At 50.1% G+C, this 27,173-nt stretch overlaps 1 protein-coding gene across 1 annotated transcript in view; it reads left to right on the forward strand.

Moving 5' to 3' along the window:
* RGS9 (regulator of G-protein signaling 9) overlaps window positions 1-26,699 on the forward strand; it is a 72,090-nt gene extending 45,391 nt beyond the window's left edge. The window contains exons 13-19 of the mRNA XM_008569385.1: window positions 405-520; window positions 1,936-2,023; window positions 4,112-4,250; window positions 6,121-6,206; window positions 8,447-8,564; window positions 24,348-24,829; window positions 26,264-26,699. Of these exons, the coding sequence (XP_008567607.1) occupies window positions 405-520; window positions 1,936-2,023; window positions 4,112-4,250; window positions 6,121-6,206; window positions 8,447-8,564; window positions 24,348-24,829; window positions 26,264-26,414 (1,180 nt within the window). The 3' untranslated portion in view covers window positions 26,415-26,699. The remainder of the gene's footprint in view (window positions 1-404; window positions 521-1,935; window positions 2,024-4,111; window positions 4,251-6,120; window positions 6,207-8,446; window positions 8,565-24,347; window positions 24,830-26,263) is intronic.
* Window positions 26,700-27,173: the final 474 nt, after the last annotated feature.

The following is a 27,173-nucleotide window of genomic DNA, read 5'->3' on the forward strand; positions in this document are numbered from 1 at the left end:
CTACTGTGGCGCCCATCACCAAGGCTGCTCCAGAATTCTCCTGGCCTGGTGGTAGCCTGACCCTCCACTGGCCGGTCTCCAGGCTGTGACCAGGCCTAGGAGGAGGCATTGAGTTCTTCTGCCCTGAAGGCTGCCCCCAGTGCAGGCATCCACCTTGCCTCTGGGATGGCCATCTCCTTATGTGAGCCCCAGGGGACTTGTCTGAGGCTGCATTTGCCTAGTGAGTGGTGACTCAGATTATATGTTTATGCAGGGACTGGCAGGAGGAGGAAGAGTGGATCAAGCCCCAGGGCATGGGACTAATGGAAATTGGGGGGAAGCCCCTCCCCCACCTGGGCCACCGCCTGGCACAGCGCCTGCCTTGCATGGAGTGTCTGGCACATTTACAAATGTCATCTTTGCAGGGTGGAAATCCCAACCAAGATGCGGGTGGAACGATGGGCCTTCAACTTCAGCGAACTGATCCGAGACCCCAAGGGTCGACAGAGCTTCCAGTACTTTCTCAAGAAAGAATTCAGTGGTAGGTCTTTGTTTTTTATTATTATTAGACATTTTTACTTTTAGAAACACTCTTTTAACATCTAGCCTAGGGTTTCGGAAATTTCTCAGCAGATGTTTACATAGCTTTGCTTACGCTCTAAACAGGTGCTTCCTTTTGCAGCTTTAACAAGGACCCCTGAGGCCAGGACCTGTTCTTCCATAGGCGCAAAGAGGCCCCTCAGTCCGGGGGAAAATTGCACCGGCTCACAAAATCCGCATTAGCATAATTCACCTTTCCGAGGGCCCCGTCCCATCTCAGCTGCCCTCACTTTGTCACCCAAAGAGCTCCTGCTCCTCCTGGCCTCTAAGCACAGCTTTTTAGGGAAACCGAGAAGGGAAGGGAGACAGGCAAGCAGTCCCTTTCTTTCCCCTTTTCTCTCCCTGCCTGATTTTCTTTAGCTCAGGGGTTCTGCACGTTTGATTTGCCTGGGGGATATTTGAAAACATATGTTTGCCTGCATCTCCTACCCCAGAGGTTCCTTTTTAATTGGTTTGGGTTGGAGTCTCGGAAGTTTTGAAAGCTCTTCAGACGAGTGTAATGTGCAGCCTTGATTGAGAATCACCGCCTTCGCCTCTGGCCTGATTTCTTCAGGGCCTTAGGAGTGTGCAGATTTTAATGGAATGGTAGGGCCACATTTTACATCCCATATCAATTTGTTTCATCACAGGGGGCACTTGGGACTTCTTAAACACACTGATCTGGGAAACATCAAGGAAAACTAAGAGGCCAGATTAGAATCAGTTGCAGTAGGCTGTACATTCAATTGGATTCACCGCCTTCACTGAAATATTTACTTTTATGGGATTTCATTTACTTTCTTTCTGAGTCCCCAGTCCTGGGGAGCTTCATATTGGAGCCTGGAGACTCGGCTGCTCACTGCCATCACCCGCTTGTCTGTGGGGCTGCTACTGAGATGAGTCCTGCTGGACATGCCTTTAGCCTGGGTGACTGCCTGATGCAGAACATTACGTTATAATACGGACTGTTGAAAATCCTCCCTAATCAAGCCAAATTGCCGTGATATAATAAAACCCAGAAAAGATGGATGGAAAAGCGTGAGTTTAGGGCAAGCTGGTAAGTAGTGGCTATCGTGCCATCTAGTGGCTAAAAGACAAATTGCACCCAGAGCTTATCCCACCCACGCGTTTCTTGGTTACAGAATCCGGCAAAAAAGATTTCCCTGCATTATTGGAAGGGAGATGTGGCTCTTCTCTCAAGAGTATTTTTTCTAATGTCACAATGTGAGATGGCTTGCTTTGCAGAAAAAAAGGATGTTCACCAGGCCGGCGGACCAAATCTATCCCAGCTGACCCATTTCTTTTATTTCCTCTTTTCTTCTCCCACCTTGTTTCCTGCCTGGCTTTTGTCTGCGTGGAACCCTCCTCCCCGTGCAGGGGAGAACCTGGGATTTTGGGAAGCCTGCGAGGATCTGAAGTATGGAGACCAGTCCAAGGTCAAGGAGAAAGCGGAGGAGATTTACAAGTGAGGAGTAGCCAGATCGTGGGGAAAGCCTTCCCTCGGGCCTCCTGCTGACCACACCCTGGCGTTTGAAGCCAGGGATAGCGCAGGTGTCACACCCTGTGTGGCCGGGTGGGCTCTTGTCAACATCAGTCACTGCATCTGCATTCCTATAAATACCTCTCTGCTGCTTTGGAGGGTTTGGGGTTCCTATAAAGAAAGCCTGGTGAGACCTGCAGGGTGACTCCCCTGCTCCTTAGGGAATGTGTCTAGGTGTAAAAAAAAAAAAAAAAGGAGCTGCCCAAATTACAGTGTCAAGGGCTTTGTCTTTCATTAACCCACCTTAGGTCTCCTGGAGAGACATACATGTGTGTGTATGTGTGTGTGTGCATGTGAATCACACACACACACACACAGAGAAGAGGTGAGATGGGGAAAACCTATTCCCCAAGCCATCTCAGAGATGTGAGGACCATGAGGCGAAGGCAGGTTCCCCCGCGTGTCTGGGACAGTGAGTCCAGCTTGGGGTACAAATGCGGGCATCTCTCATTTTTCACTTCCTGGCTCCAGCCACCACTTGCTCAGTATAGCAACAAGTCTGTCCCACTCCAGGCCTGCTTCTCCTCCAAATGGCCCTCCAAATTACCCAAGAGCCAAGGGTTCCTGTTCAAAAGGGTCAGTCCTGCTTCCAATGGCCAGGTGGAGAGGGGGGGGGAGGTGTGTGAGGCCACCAAGATTGCTGAAAGCCACACTGCTGCTCCCAACCCCCCTCTGCCAAGCCTGCTGGGTGCTCCTGTTCTGTTGTGGTCCCATCCCCGTCGATCCTTCTGTCTTCACTGGCCACAGTGGACACCAGTGTGGGGATCCGAGGGCCCAGGGTGTTTAATTCATACTCACATGATTAGCCATGGATCCCAAAGCCCAAGCCCCATGCTGGGCTGGAACCCGCCCTTTGCAGCCACATGACCGTGGTGCTGAGCTTCGGGCAGCAGACCGCACAGCCCCTCCCCTCTGGGGACTTCGCCTGCTGGCCCTTTGGTGTCCTTCCTTCCGATGGACTCAGACTGAGCCATCCCACTTTTCAGAGACGAGCTCACAGCGCTGAAGGAAGCGCTGGAGCTCTGCCGCTTCTCTGCTCAGGAGCTCCTGTATTCTCTTGCAAATCTGCCCACCTCCTCCTGCAGGGAGGGGCTGTGCACGCCAAGAGATGGGGGTGGCAGTGGGGAGGACTGTGGGTCCGGGAAGGTCCCATGACACCCTTCTCCAGAACAATGGGAGCCTGACTGCCTCACATTCCATGACACATGCACAACTCCCAATTCCAAACACCTGCTGCGAGGGAACTTGCTGCTGCCACCATCATATCAACCTCTTTCCTCCCCAGGGTCCCCAGTTACATGAATCTTAGTTTGAATTCCAGAATTTTAATGTGCATCTTAGGAAGGTAGGAAAATATCTGTGTGAGTATTTCTAACCTCCATCAACTGAGAATTGGAAGTTTTGGGAGAGGTCTGCATGCCTGAAATCCCAGATGGAGCCATGGGACTAGGAAGTGTGGCAAAGTCTGGTCTAACTGGTGCCACTGGCCTGGATGCCCAGGGGGTCGAACCTCTGGGTGCTGGGATTACGGGCCACCTCCCGACGCAGCATTTGAGGTTCATTACAAAACACATCTAGATCAGGCCGTGGGAGAGCAGAGGCCAGATCACCTGTCTGGAGGTGTCTTAACCTGGTTCCAGGTTGGCCCCAAATCCTGGTGTGTAAGGAGGCAGAGGTGATAAGCTGGAGACTGGATTCTATATTCTCAGGCTGGGGTCTGACCTAACATGGGCCTGTCCCAATCCCCTTTCTGTCCTTTCTCTTAGAGTTTGGGAACATCGAAGTTAAACATTCACATTCCCAGTCCTGGCACGACTCTTTTCTTGCTTCTAGGAGAAGTTGCTTAACAACCTCTTCAAAAGTTCAAACTTGTTAGTATCTCCTTAAAAAAAAAGGACCACCCTCACCCTGGGTAACCTGAGTCATGTCAACCCCTCCCTCCCATGCCGCTGTGAACTTGGCACTAAGTGACCTGGTTTAGCTGCTTTCACTGACACCTTCCTCCCACCCCAGGCTATTCCTGGCCCCAGGCGCGAGGCGGTGGATAAACATAGATGGCAAAACCATGGACATCACGGTGAAGGGGCTGAAGCATCCCCACCGCTACGTGCTGGATGCAGCGCAAACCCACATCTACATGCTCATGAAGAAGGTGGGTGTGGCTTGCTGAGGACACGTGGGGGCCGGGAGACCTTCCCTGCCCAGGTATCTGGAAAGTTCTTTAGGTATGAGAAAAAGGGAGTTGGAGTGTGGGTGCTGCTTTGCCAGTGATGGGATGCAGAATTGCTGACGGTCTCTCCCAGCTGTCCTCTGGGCTGGCCCCTCCTCGAGTCTGGGGTCCAAGGGCCAGGCTCTCAGACTCTGTCCTAGAGTGGTGGCAGTCCCCATGACCCCGGCCTCAAGCAGTTATTACATGTGGAAGGTCTAGTGTCTAAAAGAGACAAATTAGGTGTGAGTGTAGTAAAACCCCGTGAGAATTCAGTAGCCTTCTAGATTATCCATGACAGGTAAACACGGTGGGAATTTTCAGGAAATTGTTTTTCAAAGGTGGGGTGGGGGAACCTAAGAGAAAATTGCCACTTTCTTAAGAAATTAGAATGTGAGGTTCAGAGTTAGCCTTGGAGAAGTTGTCCAGTCTAGTTCCTCTTCGGCACCACCCCTGGCAAGATATTTTCAGGTACTTTAACTTCTCATCATGACATTTATTTCTCTTAATGGCAAAGTTTCTCTATACTCTATAAACTCTGTTATATAATATAGGTTTGTGCAAATGGTAAATATTTATTACCTTCCCTTATTTATGTCTCTTCTGTTTAGTCTTTTATTATGTTATAAAAAATATTTTTACTTTACTTTTAAAACATGCAGTAATAATCTAGAATTTTTATCAAGCCAGGTTAGCCATTTTTCACCAATTTTTTTCATTAGTGGGGTTTCTCTGTTTTCCTTATTAGAAGATTCACAGCAGAGTCTCTTTAATAATAGTCCTCCTTGGTGTATTTTGAAATGTTTTGATTCTTACAAATGTAGTTTTCGTATAGCCTTTTAAAGGGCGCTGAGGGAGGCCAGCTACTAGCCAGAATGGGGCAGAGTCAAGGGTTACATAAGAAAAGAATATTTACACCTACTGGACTCTATGTTACTATAGGTCATGTCCTATGGTGATAAACTCAACGTGACCCAATCCGTAATCCCTGTTACCAGACTCTATCCTAAGCCTCATAACTTTTACTGATGCCCCTTAGTCTTTAGAACAGAACTGTTTCAATACATTAAAAAAAAAAAAACAACTATTCTCAATCTCTGGGCTGTTGCAGTGAGCTTTGTCCCATATTTGTTATAACTAGAATTTCCAGTCGACTCATAAGTAGCAAGAATCCATGAAGCAACTTCACCGAACATGTCCAGGGTCCATAAAAGGAGCCTAAGCCTTGGTCATTTTTTGTGGGTTTTGTCTTGTTTTGTTTTGTTTTGTTTTGTTTTGGTATCCTCTTGGCTTTGTACCCAAAATATGGGGCAGAAGGAAATGTTCGTGGGCTTAGCGGTGAGCTCCATCCTTCTGACAATTCATGTGCCTTGGAAGAAGGTATTGGGGTTTTAATTGCTGTACTTCTCCACCTCCAGAGCCCAATGTCCTCTTGTCTCATGCTGGCTTCAGTGCACAGCTTTGAGGTGGATGTTAGTGATTAGGGTGATTCATGGTGGTTCCCAAATATAAGAGTACCACAGAATCACCCGGAGCCTTAAGACTCAGGTTGTCCCATCCCCAGAGTTCCTGATCAGTAGGACTGAGGTGAGCCCCAGAATGTGCACTTCTGATGCATTCCCAGGAGAAACTGATGCTTCTGGGGACCACGCTTGAGGAAGGCTGTTCTGACACCCACCTAAACACCCTTCGTACAGGGAGACGAACTCTTTACTCTGTCATCTCAGGGCTGAGCGAGGGCTTGAGCACACAGGCATATGCATTTGATCTGACACTTGCCCTCTTGTAATTGCTGTTTTTCTCTTGTCCCTGCTAGGATTCCTACGCTCGCTATTTAAAATCTCCAATCTATAAGGAAATGCTGGCCAAAGCTATTGAACCTCAGGAAACCACCAAGAGAAGGCAAGTGGAAGTGTCTGCAATCGCTGGCTGCCTGCTGCTCAGGTTACAGAGAAGTGAGGGTTTCTTTCAGCCAAATGGCTGTTATCAAGATATTAGCTTAATGAAAATATTGGGGACTGGGAAGTGTTACTCAGGAAATGAGTGCCCAGTAATCACTTGAGCAAGATTTCCTTAGTAATTACTGCCAGTAAGTTTTGCTTCCCTCTTGCTGGTTCTAAAGAGTTTTGATTATCAGACAAATAATAACCCTTGTCACAAATGGAAGCGTCTCATTGGGGTTTTAATTGCTGTACTTCTCCACCTCCAGACTGATGTATGGGAATTAATTTAGCAACCTCCTTGTCTCTAAATTGCTCCGAGACCTTAAAGGGTATATCAACTGCACCCCAGGAGAAAATCTCAGACCACGAGGGGAAACCAGCAGTAACACCCCAAGTGTTCTTGCCACTTGCAGGGGTTGCCATGCAGGTCCATCCACTCATTCATTCATTCTCACCTTCCTCACTGGAGATGTGCACCATCTCATCTTGTAGTGCCAGTGGGTCATGGATAAATAATGTTCTGAGGGGCAGATGGAACTCTTTTGGGGCAAAAAATACTCCACAGAGATTGAAGATGCGAAAGAGTAACCAAGTGACAGCTGAGCAAAACCATGGGACTTTGGCACAGGTTTTCCCAACGCCAGCCACGTGTCCTGTCCCCCCGTGGTTAGTAAATGTTCCCATGTTTGCCCATTCAGCCCACGCCAGGCACCTTTCCAGCATCTTCAGTCAATTCAAAAGAGAGGTTGGTTGGATCAGAGCTTTTATCAAAGGAGCTTTAAAAAAAAACCCCAACTTGGTTTCATTCTTGAGGATAATGGCCCTGTTATAAAAAGGAGAGAAAGGAGGTCTTTGTGGTGCCATTCTCCTAGGTTTACCGAGTAAGGAAGGGAGGTCAGTGTCCCTGGGGACTTGAAAGTTTCTCCTCTAAGCCACAAGAAAGGTCCATACCAGCTCCAGAAGTTCTGCCAGAAAGTAGTGGGGGAAGGAAGAAGAGTCTTGCACTTCTCTCTCCAGAAATTTTAGAAGTTGGGGGAGGCTTGAAATTTCAGCTGGGATCTTTTCTGAGGCACAGCCAGGGCTTTGAGTGCCTGGGGTGGCGCAGGCCACTGGTGGAGCTTTGGGGTGGGACATGGCAGCCTGGTAATGTCATCACTACTGTGAGTGAGAATTACGTGTGAATGCTTTGGTAGAGCACGAAGCTCAGCCTGTGTCCGTGCGGGGATTGCAGCGGGTGTGAATTTGTTCCATGACTTGCAAGTATAAGACAATGTATTAAAACTTAATTTTTCCAGGACAGGTTAAACCTAGCTCCAAGCCTTTCCATTGGCAAGGTTGGTGAGAGACCCAACATCAGGCATTTCTTCCTGGTAGGGGAGAATTCCTTCTCCTCACTGGTATAGATGCCAGAGTTCTAGGGGCTTATGTAGTCCAGAAATGTGGGGTAGGTCCTAGGTCTTCGGTCTGTCTTTGATGCTGAAATGCTTGCTTTCCAAGCCTGTGGGAGTCCTCAGAGGCAGGTGGCCCAGCTACTCAGTATCCACTGCAACATTCAGACACTCTAGGTCCTGTCTTTGTCCTGTCTCCTAAGGCCTTGGTAGAGAGTGTTCAGTTTCCGGAATCTATGTTTGGCTTCTGCAGAAGGTTCTGACACATCCCAAGATATTGTGCATGAGCAGGGCAACACCAACCCACCACCCCTCTTTGGGCCCCTTCCCTTTTCCTCTGCCCATTCAAACCTACCCTTCTTGGACAGACCAGCTCTTTCCTTCCTTCCCAGGGCCTTGGTTTTGAAAACAAATACTCCAACTCTCCCCAGAGGCTAGAACCCTTGGGTTTCTAGTACCTAAGCACTACCTTCCCCCTTCTTTCATGAAGAGCTTATAGGAAGTTAAAATAACAAATTGATTTCCAAACACCATAGAGGGCATGTCTGTAATCTTCACCATCCAGAGTCTCCCTTGTGCCTAAGCTAAAATCTGGTGCAGCTGGTATTCACTCTGGTCTCATCCTCCAAGGGGGAAGAAAGGAACTAAGGTTGGACGTGAGTCTGAGAACCCCACTTGAGGTTCACCAGGAAAATGAGGGAGCACCTCCAGACTGTGACCTTCCAGCTCCAACTCCCACCAGGCATGACAGTGTCATTGCTGGGCAAGTGGCGTGGTTTTCCTCCACCCACCAACCTGTCCTTCCTTTCAGCTCGAGCCTCCCGTTTATGCGGCGTCACCTGCGCTCCAGCCTGAGCCCTGTCATCCTGAGGCAGCTGGAGGAAGAAGCCAAGGCACGGGAAGCAGCCAACACGGTGGACATCACCCAGGTCATGAGCAAGCTGGACCGTAGGAGCCAACTCAGAAAGGAGCCACCTCCTAAATAAATCTATAATTCCTGTGGGTGGGGGGGTCTGTGCTTGGGAGAGGCAAAGAAAGGTCGGGTCAGAGTCTAGGAGACCCCGTTCCCCAGGAGTCGGGCAGTGGGTTCATCAGGTTCATCCTGTATTTCCCTAACTTCCTTCATGGTGAACTTCTTGAAACCACAGCCATTAGAGCTTGTCCTCCCACCCAACTCACCGAGGGACAGAGTCAGTGGTGGTGGAGGTGTGGCGGGGGGAACCTGACTCAGTTGCTGTGTGATCGCCTGTCTTACCTTAGGGAGTTCTTGTAATGAGAACCGTACAGACCACCGTTTGCTTTGGAAAGTTAAAGAGAAGGCCTCTCCCCACCCCCGAGGCATAGTTCTTTCAGGGACGTTTGTTTAAAATAGTTTTATGAAGCCCTTCACTCCATCTTCCCAATTTAGACTCTATACCTAAAGCAGCCTGAGATCCCTCCAAGGGGCTAGTGGCAGGCAGGTTTCCCTGAGAGAAGCACTTTCCCTGGCCTCGTTGGTGCACTTGCCTGGAAAGACCCTGCTATGACATCTCTCCAGTTGACTTTGTTCTTAGCCACAATGACGTCAGTGTTGGTGGCTCTCTTCTTGTCTCCCTGTCCCCTTGTACATGCTGGAGTAGTCAGTGGGAATGAAGGACTCAGGCCTGAGACCTCTAGGACAGTCAAGGTGACGTGAACCTCTGAGCAGGTGCTGATGTCTTCATTCATGGGAAGATGGTTTGTAGACACCTGTGACATTTTCGAGATGAGTCAGAATCGAAGATAATGCTCTAGGATATTTTCTAAATGTTGGTGCTTCCCTCCTTTGTAGCTGTAGACTAGGCCAGCCCTGTGGTCAGGGGTGGAGGGAGAAGACAGTTCAAACTCTGACCTTGGAAGGCCTAGAAGGTCATTCTTGAAGTTAGACTTATCACAGACACCTGTATAACAATGCAAAAGAAATGTAGCAAGGAGGTAAGCAAGAGACCAGCTTCAGCAAGCAAGAGTACTCACTCGTGCAACACATTTATTGAGCACCTACTATATGCAAGGCATTGGTGAACAAAACAGACATGGTTCCTTTTTAGTGGCACTTATAGTCTAGGACTGACAGAAGATAACAAACTAGCAGGTAGCTGTTGCTTTGTAACAAACAACTACAAAACTAGAGTGGCATTCAACAAGAAGTGTTTACTGTTCATGCATGTAGGCTCATCTGTGTGGCTCTGTAGGTCTTGGCTGGGTTCACTCACATGTCCAGATGTTGATCTGCAGTGGCCTAGGCTACCGTGGATTGTCTTCCAACACGATCCCAAGGTGACGATGTTGTGAGGTTGTCGCCCGGGAAAGAAGCCAAACACTTAATTAGGAATTTTAACAGAGTCTTTATTAGCCGGCCGGCGACTGCCTCCCCTAGGAATTTTGGGAGAACAGCCCTGAGCCTTGGTCTTGTGGGGTTTATAAAGGCAAAATCCACATCCCATTGGCACACGGGTTTGTCCAGGTGCACAAAGCAAGCTAGGTAGCTAGGTTACAGAAGCTAAAAGTGAGCCGTTAGAATGATCAAGCATACAAATTTTCATTGTGTATGGTACCTGTTCTTATGTAATGGTTCACTGTGTATGTTCCTGTTTCCATGCAAAGGTTTCTGTTTCTATGAGAAGGTCAATGGTTTCTCATGCAGAGGGGGGTCTTGGTCTAAGAGTTAAAATGGAGGCTCTACCTAAGATGGTGTTGGTATTGCTCAGGGTCCTCTGCTACAACCGCAGAACTGCAGGGGAGCAGGAGGAGACACATGAGGCTTCCCATGGTCTCCTCCACCTCATTCTATTGGCCACAGCAAGTCACAAAGCCAGCCTAGATTCCAGGGGAGGGGAAATAAATTCTACCTCTTTAGTGAGAGAAATTTTAGTCTCACGGCAAAAGACATGGATACAGGGAAAGGTAAAGAATTGGGACCATCGTTGCTATTAACAACACAGACAAATATGTGATAAAACCAACACCACAGCAACTAGAATATAAATGCGTTACAAATAAAATGGATGTGGTGCTGTGGTAGGGAAGATGGGATGTGTGTAGACTATGCCTCTCCAGGGTGTTGACAGAGAAGCAAAGGATGAGAAGGAATTAGCCATATGAAGAATGCAGGCCAGGGGCCGGCCCGGTGGCGCACTGCTGCAGTGCGCCGCTTGGGAAGTGCGGCAGGGGCTCCCGCCAAGGGTTCGGATCCCACATACAGACCGGTTCCCGCTCACTGGCTGAGCGAGGCGTGGGGGCAACACCAAGGGTTGCGATCCCGTTGCCGGTCCCGGTCCAGTACGGGCGCGACACTGAGGGTTGCGATCTGTTGCTGGACACGAAAAAGACAAAAAGGAAAAAAAAAAGAATGCAGGCCATCCAGGGAGAACATTCCAGAAAGAAGGGACCGCGTGGGCAAAGGCCCAGAGGTGGGATGTGGCTCAGAGTGAACTGAAAGGCCAGGTGGATGGAGCCTGGTGGATGAGAGGGTAATGGAACGAGACGAGTTTGGAGAGGTGGGCAGGGCTGGGTCATGGAAGACCTTCTAGGCTGTTGTAAAGAGTTTGTGGTCATTGGTGTCATCAGTGTGATGCTTCCCATTCTCACCAGTCATAGGCTAGTTTACATTCTGAAGAGCACCGGCAGATGTGTTTCGTTCATCTCTCTTTTGAAGAACGTTGGAGTCCCCCAACCCTGGAGGTTACCCCAAGCAGAAATGTTAGGTGGTAAACCATTGTAAACTTAGTGACATGAAGGAAGAGACCGTATTTATTTCGCTTACTGCCTGGAGCCTACTGAAGTTTCTGCACAAACATGTATTAATCGTGAATGGATGAATGGAAGAATGAATGAATGAGTGGATGGAAAGAGCCCTGGATTTGGAGAGAGCCTCCCGGGCCCTGGCCCTGGTTCTCGCACTAGCCACGTGGTCTTGAGTAAGTCCCTTCACCTCTCTGCTTCCTCATTTGTGAAATGAGGGGTTGGGACCAGATCCATGCTTCTCAAAACAGTCTTTGTGAGTTTCAAGGGGGTACCCAGACTGGGATATCAGTTTTACTTAAAGATTTGGAATGGGAGGGAAGTTAGGTCATTTTTAAAATAAATTTCATATTAAAATAATCATGAATATATTATGAAATAGAATGCAAAATGTACATGAATATTTAAAGATAAAATTTGAGACATCAAAGACATTTTGTGCTCGGCTGTGGCAGGTTCAGGATTTGCCCTCAGACTCCTGGGGAAGCATGTTTATCCAACTCTCCTGCTGTTTGGCCTACTTTGGTGGGGAAGTTTGAGAAGCATGAAACCAGAGAATATTTGCCGCCCTTCTAGTGACTCTAGAGGAGCTGGGATTCCACACCTAGCACAATGGTGGTAAGGCTGGGGGTGGTATTGAATGCATCAGGAGTTCTTCAGGGCACAGACTATGCCTTATTCCTCTTTGGCTCAACTATCTACCATCCCACTCCCTGTGGGTTTTGCTTCATGTGTCTCTCTTTCTCCAACAGACTACTCTGTGCTCTGTGTCAGGCACATACTAGGTGCTCCCCACATTTGGGTGGAAACCTACTCAGTGTCAGACACACAGGATCCCACAATCTAATGAGACACAGGCATGCAAACGAAGCACGTGATCGTTCTTTATTAAATCAATGAGAAGACAAGTGTCTCAATAGTATCCATCTGCAGGCAGATAGATGATAAATGGCTTCACTGCTAGACGGCGTTCCACAAATGTATTTTAAAGACCTGTTTTGTGTAAGAACCAGTGGAGAGTGCTATGGTAAATACAAAAGTGGATAAGGCGGTCTCTGCAGTTGAGGGACTGGCAAAGGGGCATGGATACATATGGCTGTGACACAAGGCAGAATGTGAGTCAGGATGGGTGGTGTACAAGACATGAGAGGAGCCTGGAGATGGGAGAGGGTTGTTGGTTCTGGGGATTAAGAAAAGCTTTAAGCTTTGTGGATGAGACATGTTTGGTGTTGGAGATGGGTCTTAAAGGAGTGTAGAGTGTTATCAGCTGGAGACTCGGCAGCAGGCACTGCAGACATGTGTGGGGAGCCGAGGCAGGGCCTCCACTGGCCCATACGGAGCTTGTGAGGTCAGGAAAAGGTACTCCCTCCAGACAGACACAGTCCTACGGCACCTGGCTGGATTCCAGCCCCAGCTGGCCTCTCAGCCAGGTGACCTTGAGCAGGCCACAGCTTGAGTGACTGTCTGGTGGCCCTGAGCACAGGGTTCATGAAGCTAAGCTGGAAGGGCAGGTCGAAGTCGTGTCATGGAAGGCCACCTGCTAGAATGCAGACTCTTCTCTTGGCTGTGGGAGCTGTGAAGGCTCATGGTCTTTGAGACCAAAGTTGTGCTGTAGGAAGTGGCCCAGCAGCACCATAGTCCTTAGGTATCACACCCACCTCATCCCTGGCTGGGTTAGATAAGCCCTTCTCCGGCTCTCCTGCACTCTGCTCATGCCTCTGTCTACACTGTATTGAAACAGGTTGTGTGTATTTCTCTCCCGCTGGGCTGTAAAACTCCTCAAAAGGAGAGACGGTGTCTTGTTGGCTTTTGTGCCCTCAGGGCTAGACACAGCATGGGCATGCAGCTGGTACTCTAAATGTCTGATGAGCTTCCGCAGCCTGGAAGATGAGGCATTGAGGAGTGAAGGGGGATGAAGAGGCTGTTGCACTGTCTCCATCAGGAGAAGGGTCTGGATTAAGAGGGGTGGTGGGCTCAGAGAGAAGAGAGATGCTGGAGGCAGAATGGAGAGGAGCTGATAGAAAACAGGGCGATGTGGGAGAAGGAATTGGAGAAGACCAATTTTGATTTTGAGCCTTCAGAGATAGGGGTGACATTAAGAAAGATATGGACTGTGGAAAAAGGACTGGATTTTGTAGAGATGGTAGGGGATGCACCAGGAAGTCTCTGATGAAAACCTATACACTATTCACGTAATACATATTTTCTGAGATTTTATGGACCAGACTCTGTAAGGCTATAAGGCTCCTCAAGGAGCTCCAGCCTAACAAAGAGACAAACATATTATACAGCTCACTGACAGAGAGGCTATCAGGACTCTCATAGCGTCACCCACAAAATGAAAGGAGGACGTCAAGAAGAAAGGGATCGATCCTATCTGGAGGCATCAGGGTAACTGGACTGCAAAGACTGAATAGAATCTTCCAGGTGGAAGGCCAAGAACTGCGGCTAATAATTGGAGTCTCCCTTCTTTCAAAAAATGATTTGAGGCAGCTTATAATATTATAATACCATCTGATGGAACCTGTAAAACTATGGGTTGAAAACTTATTTTATTTATTTATTTATTTATTGTCTTTTTTTTGTGACCAGTAAGAGGATCATAACCCTTGGTGTGGTGTCGCCCGCACCGCGCTCAGCCATCCCTATATAGGATCCAAACCCGTGGCGGGAGCGCCGCTGAGCTACCAGCACTGCACTCTCCCAAGTGCGCCACGGAGTTGGGCCTGAAAACTAATTTCAAAAGTAGGGCCATGCACAGTGTACTTTGGATGACTGGGTTATCACAACTGAATATTACTGTTTTTCTTAACATTAAATTTTGTTCTGAGATTTCTGGTAACTATTGAGCAGAAAGAGAGACAGATTGGTTGTGGAATTCTATTGTCATGAAATAAAACATTCAAGTCCTTCTTGACCTAGATCCTCCACCCACCCTAAGGTTCCAATAGGAAGTTGAAAATGTACTTCCGGAGACAGATATTTCCGAACTGTTCCTTTTCTAGGTGTGAGGTTGCAGAACCGAATAAAACAGTCAAGTCTATTCACTGCGTTCACATTTTAGTGGAGAGAGAGAGACAGTAGATAATAAATAAGTGCTCTGAAGAAAAAGAAAGCAATTTGAGTAATTCTGAAATATGGAAGGGGAGTCATTTTAGATGGGTTCATTCACCCGGAAGTGATTGTTGACGACGTGAGAGTAGATGAGAACTCAAGGGAGACAGGGTAGGCGGGGAGAGAAAAGAAGGCTGAGAGGGAATCTTGGAGAAGCCACATTTTGAAGGTGGAAGAGAAGAAAGAAGAGTTAAGAATGGAGTGGGAGAGCTGTTCGAACACATCGCTGAGGAGATGCGGGGAGGATGCTAGTGGACGGTCAAGGAGACGGTGCTAAGCACTTCCTGTGCACGTCCCCATTTCCCAGCTTCCCCTGCAGTTACGTGGGATCATGTGACTGGTTCTGGCCAATGGACTGTGCTGTGAGGAGCCCAGTGCTGCTCCTCCAACCCGTTCCCCACTGTGGACTTCCATCTACACCATCTTCCACGTAGCCCAGCCGTGACATACAGGAGGCTTCTCGGCCCACATTAGACGTCATGTGAACAAACAATAGCCCTTTGGAGTTGGGAGTTACTTCAGCACAGACCGTCCTGTCCTGACTCACCAAGAAGTTGAGTATGTCGTGAACTAGAAAGGCCGCTGGATTGAGCAGTTAGAACGTTACTGGGGATATATATATATTGTCCTTTTTGAGACCAGCCACACTGCGCTCAGCCAGTGAGCGCTGTGAGCGCACCGGTCATCCCTATATAGGATCCGAACCCGTGGCGGGAGCGCTGCTGCGCCCCCAGCGCTGCACTCTCCCGAGTGCGCCACGGGCTCGCCCATTACCGGGGATATTTGAATGGTGGTTTCCGTGGAATAGTGAGAGCAGAAACCAGATTTTATGGAGATATAGGGGGATATGTTGGAGGTGAAGGGGGTAGGCCGTGAATGTAGACTACCATTTCAAGAAGTTTGGGGTGAAGGAGAGCTGTAGTGGTGACCTAGAAGATGGAGGATTGAGAGGAAGAGTTTTTAAAGGTCGGGGTGAGAAGGGTGTGTTTGCTGAATGAGGGGATTATCGTGGGGAGATAGAGGAGGTAAGACGAGGAATCATTGATAAGAGAAAGCCTGCAAAAATCTCTGGGGGATCAGAACAAAGTCCAGATTGGTCGTGGAGAGAAGTAGTTTACTCTCTGATATTGCAGCGTGGAGGGATTTTGAAATGGAAAGGAGGGAAGCTGAATGCACTCGGCTGAAATCAATTTTCAGGATCAAATAGAATTTGAGGCATTTGCCAAGAGCACGGCAGGGGGATGGAGGTGGGGGGCAGGGTGTGGAAACAGTGTGACTGCAGAGGAAAAGTCCTTGACCGTCATTGTGAGGCAGCGATGACATGATGTTGAGCCAAACAGAGGTGAGCGGAAAGGCTGTCAAGCTATGAGAAGGAAGAAGTGTTCCATTTATTTATGCAGAAACTTCTGTTTGTTTGAAGGTGGGATGCAGAGGCCTACATTCCATGATTCTCCCTGGTCAGACAGGTGGCATTTCAGGGAAACCTTTGGAATTCCCAGCAACTTTGTCAGTGTATTAATGCTGTGGAATGTCCACAGGAACGACAGAAGGGTTGGTTCCCAGAACCCATTAACTGCTTTTGATACTGAACTTTAAGAAACCCTCTTGCTGTCAGCTCCCAATCAGACCAGCACAGGGTTGGCCCTTAAACATCACTGAGTGAATAAATCTCTGTATTGTGGTTCCTGGATTTGAAATTCTTGAAACTAGATGGTATGAAAACAGATTTTTCTTTTTTCTTTTTTTTTTTTTGTCTTTTTCCGTGTCTGGCAACGGTTCGCAACCCTCAGTGTCGCCCCCGTACCGGACCAGGACCGGCAACGGGATCGCAACCCTCGGTGTTGCTCCCGCGCCTCGCTCAGCCAGTGAGCGGGAACCGGTCTGTATGTGGGATCCGAACCCTCAGCGGGAGTGCCACCGCGCTTCCCAAGCGGCGCACTATAGCAGTGCGCCACCGGGCCGGCCCCGAAAACAGATTTTTCTAAAGCCAGGCTTGAATGGTACGAGAAGGAGTGCGGACCTTGGAGTCAGGCAGACCTGGTTATGGTATTTACTAGCTGTGTGGCTTTGACCTTCAACTTCTCTGAAGCTGTAACTTCTCTTGGAGAGTTGTTGCAAGTGGAGAGAGTGTCTGGCTCAAGGGGGTTGCCCAGAAATCTCCCTCTCTCTCTACCTCCCTCCCCCCTGCTTTCTCCCCTCTTCTCTCGCTTTCTCTCTTTTTCTTTCTTGCTCTCTCTTGCCTCTGGTAATCTGCCAAGACTGGGATCCAGAGTTCCAGGTTCTGTCAATATAGTGGTCAGGCCCCAGCACCAGTTTTCTTCTATCTATCACAACCACTTAACATTCAACAGAGATATTGAGCACCTGTTACATGCCCAGAATCCTCCAGGTGGTGGGGATCACCAATGCGCAAGAGAGACACCCTTGCAGCACTTATAGGAAAGACAAGTAAACAGGAGTGTGACCATCTGTACTATAGGAAAGCCACACGATGATTTGGGAGGGCAGGGCAGAGACTTGGGAGTGGTTGGAGACTTCGGGAGATCAGGAGACGCCAAAGAAGGGGGGCCCTGGGGCAGTTAGTGGGGTACGTGATCATGACCAATGGTCAATCTGGACCATCCATGCTGGAAAACTCTATTCAGCTTCTAGGGATTTAGGACTTTACATATTTGTGTGGCTTCACTATTATGTTAACTCCAGGCATCAGCTCTCATGTTTGGTAGTGAAGGGACCACAGGTCCCTACCCAGTTCTGAGGTCTGGCAAAAGCATCTGCAGCTGCTGCTACAGCTCCAGCAGGTGGCAGCTGCTCCTGCTAACTTTGTTCCTGTGCATCAAACCGAACGGTAGGGCCCATTTCAATCTCAAATAGCATCAAAAATAGTATTTGTCGGGCCGGCCCGGTGGCGCACTGGAGAGTGCGCCACTTGGGAGCGCGGTGGCGCTCCCGCCGAGGGTTCGGATCCCATGTGGAAACCGGTTCCCGCTCACTGGCTGAGCGCGGCGCGGGTGCGACACCGAGGGTTGGGATCCCGTTGCCGGTCCCCGGTATGGGCGCGACACCGAGGGTTGCGATCCCGTTACCGGTCAGTAAAAAAGACAAAAAGGAAAAAAAATAGTATTTGTCTGTACAATATTATTGATATAGTTGAAACGTGACAATAGTCTCTATCATGCCTAGTACTTAGACACCACCTTAATGCCATATGTGAAACAATGCAACAAGCCTCTTTACCCATGGGGTGTATATCTTATGGTAGAATATGTTATTTTATGTGGTACTAGGATTTCCTTTGTAGAATTCCATCTTCCAGCTTGACCTTTAGAGAAAAGACTGCTTTTATTGTGAGTATTAAGTGAAAGCACAAAGGCCAGGGACAAGAAAATACAAGAAAAGTACTTAGGACCATGCCTGCATTTTATAAGTGCTTGATAAATGCTAGCTGCTGTTACCACCACCACCACCACCATGATCTCACCATTGCCACCACCACCATCACCCTCAACATTACCATCAACATTACCACCATCATCCTTACCGTCACTACCATCATCACCGTCATCATTAACACTTTCCCCATCACCACTGTCATCACTTTCACCATCACCATCACCATCACCATCATCACTATCATTATCACCATCACCATCATCACCATCACCATCATCATCATCGTCATCACCATCATCACTATCATTATCACCATCACCATCATCACCATCATTATCACCATCATCGTCATCACCATCATCACTATCATTATCACCATCACCATCATCACCATCACCATCATCATCATCGTCATCACCATCATCACTATCATTATCACCATCACCATCATCACCATCACCATCATCATCATCGTCATCACCATCATCACTATCATTATCACCATCACCATCATCACCATCACCATCATCATCATCGTCATCACCATCATCACTATCATTATCACCATCACCATCATCACCATCATTATCACCATCACCATCATCATCATCATCATCACCATCATCAGTATCATTATCACCATCACCGTCATCACCATCATCACTATCATTATCACCATCATCATCACCGTCATCACTGTCATTATCACCATCACTACCACCATCACCATCAGCACCATCATTATCACCATCATCATCACCGTCATCACTGTCATTATCACCATCACTACCACCATCACCATCAGCACCATCATTATCACCATCATCACCACCACCATCATCACCACCATCACCATCACCACCATCATCACTGTCATCACTGTCATTATCACCATCACCATCACCACCATCATCACCATCATCACTGTCATTATCACCATCACCATCACCACCATCATCACCACCACCATCATCACTGTCATTATCACCATCACTACCACCATCACCATCAGCACCATCATCACTGTCATCACTGTCATTATCACCATCACCATCACCACCATCATCACCGTCATCATCACTGTCATCACTGTCATTATCACCATCACTACCACCATCACCATCAGCACCATCATCACTGTCATCACTGTCATTATCACCATCACTACCACCATCACCATCAGCACCATCATCACTGTCATCACTGTCATTATCACCATCACTACCACCATCACCATCAGCACCATCATCACTGTCATCACTGTCATTATCACCATCACTACCACCATCACCATCAGCACCATCATCACTGTCATCACTGTCATTATCACCATCACTACCACCATCACCATCAGCACCATCATCACTGTCATCACTGTCATTATCACCATCACTACCACCATCACCATCAGCACCATCATCACTGTCATCACTGTCATTATCACCATCACCATCACCACCATCATCACCACCACCATCATCACTGTCATTATCACCATCATCACCACCACCATCATCACCACCATCATCACTGTCATCACTGTCATTATCACCATCACCATCACCACCATCATCAGCACCATCATCACTGTCATCACTGTCATTATCACCATCACTACCACCATCACCATCAGCACCATCATCACTGTCATCACTGTCATTATCACCATCACTACCACCATCACCATCAGCACCATCATCACTGTCATCACTGTCATTATCACCATCACTACCACCATCACCATCAGCACCATCATCACTGTCATCACTGTCATTATCACCATCACTACCACCATCACCATCAGCACCATCATCACTGTCATCACTGTCATTATCACCATCACCATCACCACCATCATCACCACCACCATCATCACCATGCTCCTCATCACCATCCCTAGTAGTTTCATGGTCTTAGAGCAGGCTTGTGCTTTCCTGAATCTGTCAGTGTTGTCCAGTGCAGCAATTCATTATTCTTTATTACTTAAGGCAGTTCCTGGGGGTTGTTTGAAACATTGTTTTCCCCAACCATCTCACCTCTCTGCTCCCTCAGAATTTTGCAGTGTGGCCCTCCCAGCTCTCCAGGGAACATTAGGTATTTTTGAGGAGAGGCAGAGGGGGAGGAGTTGATATGTCCTCTGTAGCTCTTAGGAGAGGACTACCAGTGTAGGGACCAGTCAGTCCTGTGGTCCCGAGTGTCATGGCTGAAGTAAGGGTCAATTCTAATGGGGAAGGTCTTGTACTGGACTGTGTCAAATGAGATGACTGGTAGGAGAAATGACATGTTCACCCATGCAAATTTTTCCCCATGGGGCCAACTTTGCTCATTTGCTTTTGGGGGCAGTGGGGAAGGGGAGATTGGGGAGAGTTTGGGAGGGGGGACTGAGCACACTGCATGCTGACCTTGAATGTGGCCCACTGCTCACCTTCCTGCCCCTGGGAAAGGGAAGTTCAGGTGGCCACAAGATTTCCCTCAAACTCTCAGCCAGTTTCTGAGGACCATGAATCGCATCTCCTGCAGCGTCTGCTTTGCCTTCCATTGACAAGCCTGTGACCGTGTTCTCATGTTCATGTACCTACTCCATTTCATGCATCTTTCTCCCATCCTGGCTTCCTTGCACAATAAAAAAGCAGCATACAACAGAACCAAACCATGTCCTCCTTCACTGTGTCTCTGTCGTGTCACATTTCTTTGCTGTGTGTCTTGCATGCCACTGCTTTGCTGCCTCACACCAGTGGCCGGTGGGGCAAGGGTTGGAGGGGCCGGGTCTCCAGGAACAAGCCCCAGGCCTCCGTGGGGGTGGCCAGGGCAGGGGTTCATGGTTCCCTGGTGGGAGGGACAGAAAAGGCATCCTGCTCAGAGTGTCCAGGACCAAGTGGGCTAATAGCCATTTGCTCAGAAGAAAGGACCATCTCAGGCCAGGTAAGTGGCATAGGATACCTTCCTTACCTGTCTTGTCATCTGTCCTAGGGGAGGAGAGGAGCAGAGAGAGGTAGGAGGGTGTGAAGGGACACAGAATCAGGGGAGGGCATATGGAGAGGCTAGTCCAGTCATAAGCTGTGTGATCACATCATCTCCATGAGCCTCAGTTTTCTTATCTGTGAAGTGGGGTTATAACTGGAGGTTATCACAAATTCTGTGGAGGTCGGATTCCAGTTAATGAGCCCAGAGGTTCCCAGGGATACCTCTTTCTCTCAACAAAGCCTATTTCTTACTTTGGTATTTTGAGCCCACTCTCCAAGCTCCCAAGTCTTATCCGCAACCCATAGGCAACAGAATGGCACTATGGGCCAGTAGCCACAGCAGGGGCTTTGGGGTCACCCAGACCTGGGCTCAGATCCTCACATAGTCAGTGCTTTAGTTTCCTATTGTTACCTAACAAGGGCCATGGGCAACCACTACTCATTAGCTCACATTGTCCAAGTGACACTCAGCTGGTATCTTAGTTTATTGAGGCTGATAGAACAAAATACCATAGACTGTGGGGCTTGTAACCAACAGAAATTTCTCAAAGTTCTGGAGGCTGGGAAGTCCATGATGGAGGTGCCAGCAGGTTCGGTGTCTGGTGAGGGCCTGCTCTCTGGCTCACAGATGGCACCTTATTGCTGTGTCCCCATATGGTGGAAGGGCCACATTAGCTCTCTGTGGTTTGTTTCATAAGGGCAGGAATCCCACCCCTGAGGGCACTGCCTCCTGGCCTAATGACCCCCCAAAGGTCCCACCCCCTCGTACCATCACTTTGGGGATGAGGACTTCAGCATATGCATTTGGGGGAGACACAAACCTTGGACTACAGTAGCCAGGTCCTCTGCTCTGCAGCTCATGCTTAGGGTGTCTGCCAGGCTGCCTGGGCTCTCCTCTGAAGGCTCTGGGAAGAATCCGCTTGCATGCTCTTCAGGTTGTTGGCAGGATTCAGCTCTAGTTGTAGGAGCAAGGGCTCCGTTATCTCGCTGGCTGTCAGCTGGGGACAGCTGTCAGCTCCCGCAAACTGCCCTCATTCCTTGCCACACGGTCACCTCCACCTTCGAAGCCAGCAAAGGAGAAGTTTTCCCTTGCTGAGTCTCTCCGACCTGTCTATCAAGCTTCGAATCTCTCTGACTTCTGCCTCTGGCCTCTAGACTCAGATTCAAAGGGCTCGAGTGATGAGGTCAAGTTCACCTGGATACTCTCCCTTTTCAAAAGTCCACCGCGCCTTATCACACAGCTTGACTGCTGGAGTGACTACGCCATGACACTTACAGTTCATACCCACACCCAAGGGCAGGGGTGGGAGTCCTGGGGCATCTCGGAATTCTGCATGTCACAGTCACTGACCAGTCGTGAGAGCCTGGAGAGGGGAATGACCCTCCAGACCTCGATTTTCTGTTCTGTAAAATGGGATGGTTATAGGTTAGCAGAGTGCCTAGGATGTAGTAGACACTTAAATTATTTGACCCTACTCTGTCACCTAACAGTCGTTTCCTAAACACTTAAACAGGGCCCAGCTCCCCCTACGAATTGTTATTATTATTCTTTGCAGAACACGTCCTAAGTGGAGACGCATGTTTCTACAGAAGGGAAGCGGTTAGAAGCTTAGTGCAGGTCTCCTCAAGCTTACTGGGCAGAATAACCTCGGCTGTCGGCTAGAAAATGCACCCCCATGAGCGTCTCTGTTCGTGGGTCGGGGGTGGGGCAGGATCTGCGTTTGTGACAAGCACCCTGGATGGTTCTGCCACGGCTGATCTGCAGGCCACACTAAGACACCCAGCTCGTGGTTACCCACACAGACTCTGGGGTCAGCAACCCTGGTGTCAGAGCCTGCCCCACCATTCCCGGTGGGGTGTCCCCGAGGGAGTGGCTTGGCTTCTGGAAGCATTGGTTCCGCATCTGTAAAATGGGGACGATGACAGTTGCTCCCCCTAGTGGATCTGTGCAGTAAGTGCAATACCCCATGATTGTTGAGTGAAGGTCTTGGCTTGGGGCCTCTGGTTCACTGGGTTCTCACCGTGAATTAACATAATCATTGTTATTAATATAACAACCCAACAGCCCCTGGCCGGGGCCTAGGCTCTGATTTGCTGGCCTGTGGGCATCTGGGCAGTGGGGCAGAGTCAGAGGCTCTGAGCTGCTGTCTCAGAACAGAATTTTGTTTGAACTTCAAGGAGCTGGTGGGAGAGAATGGAGACCACCCCCTCATCCCCAACCCCAGCCCAGCCTCTGTGGCCCCCTGGCCTTTCTCTGCCTCCAGAAGCTATTCTTAGGTGAGAGCCTGCCCTTCCCTCTCCAGGTTGGGACCAGCCCACTCAGGTGACCTGGAAACCAGGTCACACTCTGCAGAGACTAGAAGCCCCCCACTCAGTGCCCACGGCTGCCTCCCTCAGCCCCAGGGTGGTGCCCGGGTCCTGGGGCAAACAAGTCCTTCTGAGCAGGACATTTGTGTAGCTGTGGCGGTTTCAAAGAGGGTTTGTTCTTCCTGGAAGTCTTTTCCAATTCTCTCTTGGAGGTGGTGCTGGTCCAACTGTCCCCCAGGACCAGCATGTCCTCCAGCTCTGTTCACACTGGGCTTTGATGTGGCCGTGGCCGTGGCAGGCTGTTGGTCCCTGTGTTCTGTGAAGGGAAGAGCCCCACTGAAAATCCCCATGTTAATTCCCTTCTGTCAGCTTGGACAGAGCTCTTCGGGTCCCTTGGGCTGAAGACAGGCCACATTCACCCCTCTGCCCAAATGCTCTAGGGCACTGGGGCCAGGGTGGCCTGGGGGTGGAGGGGGGTCGAAATACCTTCTTTTTCTCCACTGAGTACCCAACCTCCTTGTCATTTTATTCCACTTCCTTCTCCCTGGCAAGTCCAGGTTCCATGCTCGGCCTTTCTTCCCAGCCATCTCTGCCCTGCCTGAGGGGAGGCCTGGGGAGGCGCTGGGGCTAGACCAGCCACAGGTGCTGTCAGCGTGGACACTGGCTGGGCTCAGCACAAGGCGAGGTCTCAGGCCTGGAGCAGTCAGCGAGGCATGAGCTGGCATTTCTGCCACCTTCACTGCTTATTAAACGTGTTCAAATGCCTCCAGACCTGAGGTTGGGGACCAAGGATGGAGAAGAGGTGACATGGGATATAGCGGGTGCTAAGCATTGCTCATTTGGGACTGCAGTTGAGGGATGATCAGGAATTCACCCTGGCCACACTCCATCACCCCGGACCTGGAGGAAGGTCAGTTTGTGCCCCAGGATGCAACTGCCTTACCCTGGGGACTGTGGCCAAGGCTCAGGGACAGGCAGCCCCTGGGCAGGAGGCCTCTGTGTGGCTGTGCCATTGTCACAGATGGCCTTGAGCAGCCTTCCCTGCTCCCCAGGAGGCAGCCATCCTGGGCCTGCCATCGGAAGGGGGCTCAGTCAGCAGAGGGTGGGCAGCCCGGGGGCCTGTTGTCTGGGGCCACTACTCACCCCTGACCTCTCTCCTCTCTGTCTCTACAGCAGGGCCAGCACTTGGCTCCCAGCCCCCACCTGACCGTGTACACCGGGACCTGCGTGCCCCCCTCTCCTTCCAGCCCTTTCTCCTCCTCCTGCCGGTCCCCCAGGAGGCCCTTCCCCTCGCCCGGCCGCTTCATCCGCCGGCCCAGCAGCACCGTCTGCCCCTCTCCCATTAGGGCGGCCTTGGACAGCGCCTCGGGCTTGGAGCAGAAGGGGGAGGCGAGTGAGTCCGGTGCCCAGCGCGGGCCCTCAGTCGCCGAGAGCAGCGACACCTCCAGCGTCTGCCTCCGACCCCGCAGCCAGCCCGGGGCCCCTCCCAAGGCCCGCATGGCCCTGTCCTTCAGCAGGTTCCTGAGACGGGGCTGTCTAGCCTCGCCAGTCTTTGCCACGCTCTCACCCAAGTGCCCCCCTGTGTCCCACGGGAAGGTGCAGCCCCTAGCGGATGTGGGCCAGCAGCTGCCACGGCTGAAATCCAAGAAAGTAGCAAAGTAAGAACCGAGGGGACTGCTGTGCACGCGCGCGTGTGGCTGCGGCTGTGCACAGAGGCTCTGCCCCTGAGCGTGGCCGAGGGCTGGGGCTGCGGTGCCTGACCAGGAGGACCCTGGAGAGCAGATAACACCGACGGGCCGTTCAAATCCCTTGGCCCCCAGAAAGTCTCCAGAAACTCAGTTTGTTCTTCCTTTTTGTCCTGAGACAGAGAAGAAATAGGTGTCTTCTTTTTCTTTTTCTTTTTTTCCCGTTCTAAGCTCGTCCACCCACCCTTTCCATCCTGAGAACATTAGTCTAATAAACCCACTGTGTTTGTCAAGGGCAGGAAAGATCGGTGGCAGCAGAGGGAACCACAGGTGGTGACATGCCCAGGGCATGGTTCTAGGGGCTCCTATGCCCCATCCCTGCCTTAGGTGCCTCTGGCTCCCCCCTCCCCCCAAGGAAACCTGCCCACCCCGCTCCAGCATCCACCTGCATAGTCTCTTATAGCAGCTCATGGGGAGCCTTGTTCTGGCAGTTGTTTCTGTGAACACAAAAGTGCCCAGCCTCTGCCCGAGCAGTGGCCCCTCTAAACTCCATTTTGGGTGGTCCTGCAAGACTGATCTCTGAGACCCCCAAGTGTCCCAAGGCAGCCCACCGGATGCAAAACTGAGGCTCTGAGGAATGTTTGATAATGCCTGGACCAGTGGCACAAAGAAAAGTTGCAGACAATGCAAAACAGAGAATCAGCCCCTGCCCTTATCGGGTTTTGGGGGAGAGGGTCAGGGGCACTCCCCACACCAACCAACATGCTCCTGTGTTTGGCCCTGCCTGGACTTGGAGAAGGAAACACCATGTAGAGATCTTAGGTTGCCACAGATACCCAAGGAGCATGGGCCCTGCTGCACAGTGTGCCTGGGGGACAGCCAGAAGCACAGGTTACCCCTCCTCCTGTGTCACCCGCTCAGGGGGAGGGGGAGGGGGGTGACTCTGCCTTGGGAGAGGGGTCAGGACCCAATGTGAGCATGTCTATTGATTTTTCCCAACTGGCCCTGCTGAGGGAATGTTCTAGCTTTGTGGCCCCTGTCACACTTCACACACATGGGCTGGGGGCTTTAAAAAGGCTCTCTTCTCAGAAGCCATCACTTCCTCAGAAGGCAGTTTAAAGGGGTTGAGGATGAAATACTGGTATGCCCTACAGGGACATCCTGAATTCATCAAAACCATAAATATTCGAGCCCCTCGAAAATAAAAATAAATCATCTTCAGAATTATCTTTAATTCTGCAGGAAAATATGAATCCCTAATAAAAGATATCTACCCAGCCAATCACTGCCCACAGGCTTCTGGTAAATGCACGTGGTGTGTTCATCTTCTCCCAGGATGTCGGGATAATTGGGGGATTTGTTGTCCCTTCTGCCCCTGCATTACTTGCTTTCTTCTTGCACCTGAAGCTTTTTCCAGATCAAAATGGACGTGCCCACGGAGAGCGGGACCTGCCTGATGGACTCGGAGGACACTGAGACTGGAGAGTCGGGTGACCGGGCCATAGAAAAGGAGGTCATCTGCCCTTGGGAGAGCCTGGCCGAGGGGAAAGCAGGCTGAGCCGGGGACACAGACCAGGAAGATGCTCCCAGCAGACGCCGCTGGATGGGGCCACAGGAGACACTTGCTGTTGAACCAAAGTGCGTTGATTGGATGCTGTTGAGGGTCGGAGAGAACAGGTGGGTGCATCACGGGGAAGAATGTTCTGGCAGCCCCCAGTGGCCAACTCTTAACCTTCCTCCTGATTTTCCCTCCCTTGGGCAGAAGAAAGGCATGTGGACCAGAAGACTTTCCTTGCTGCCTTAAAACCAATAAAAGGTGAACTTGTGAGTTTCTGGGATTGAATGTTAGTGTGTGTGTGGTTTTATTAGTTATTTACGAGCTATTATTGATGAGTTACACTCAGGTCTTCTTCTGTTTTCTGCACAAAGGTACATCGAGTTACTTCTAAGAGCTCCCTCTCTGTCTACATTGGTTTGCTCAGGATACTTTCACCCATGGGCTCCCTGGGGAGTGGGGGTGGGGGGTCGAGGGGGCATGTGGCGTCTCACAGAAATGGGGGGAGGACTGGGGAAAGGCACACCCCTAGAATGCCAGGCGTGTTGCTTCAGATCCTCCAAGAAGTAGATGCCAAGACGGGATTCATTGGGGGAAACACCTGTGGAAGGTAAAGGGCCAGAGCTGGAGAAGTTTGGGGGTGGCTTCAGACTGTGGTGCAGGTCTGGCTGCTGGGGAAGGAGAAGTGGGCAGAGAGAGTCTCAGATGGCAGTGCAGTTCCAAGACAGTTTTGGCCAGACCACTGGGGCATCCTTCAGCCAA

The sequence above is a fragment of the Galeopterus variegatus genome, unplaced genomic scaffold (genome assembly GCF_000696425.1).
Source record: "Galeopterus variegatus unplaced genomic scaffold, G_variegatus-3.0.2 Scaffold488, whole genome shotgun sequence".
NCBI lineage: Eukaryota > Metazoa > Chordata > Mammalia > Dermoptera > Cynocephalidae > Galeopterus > Galeopterus variegatus.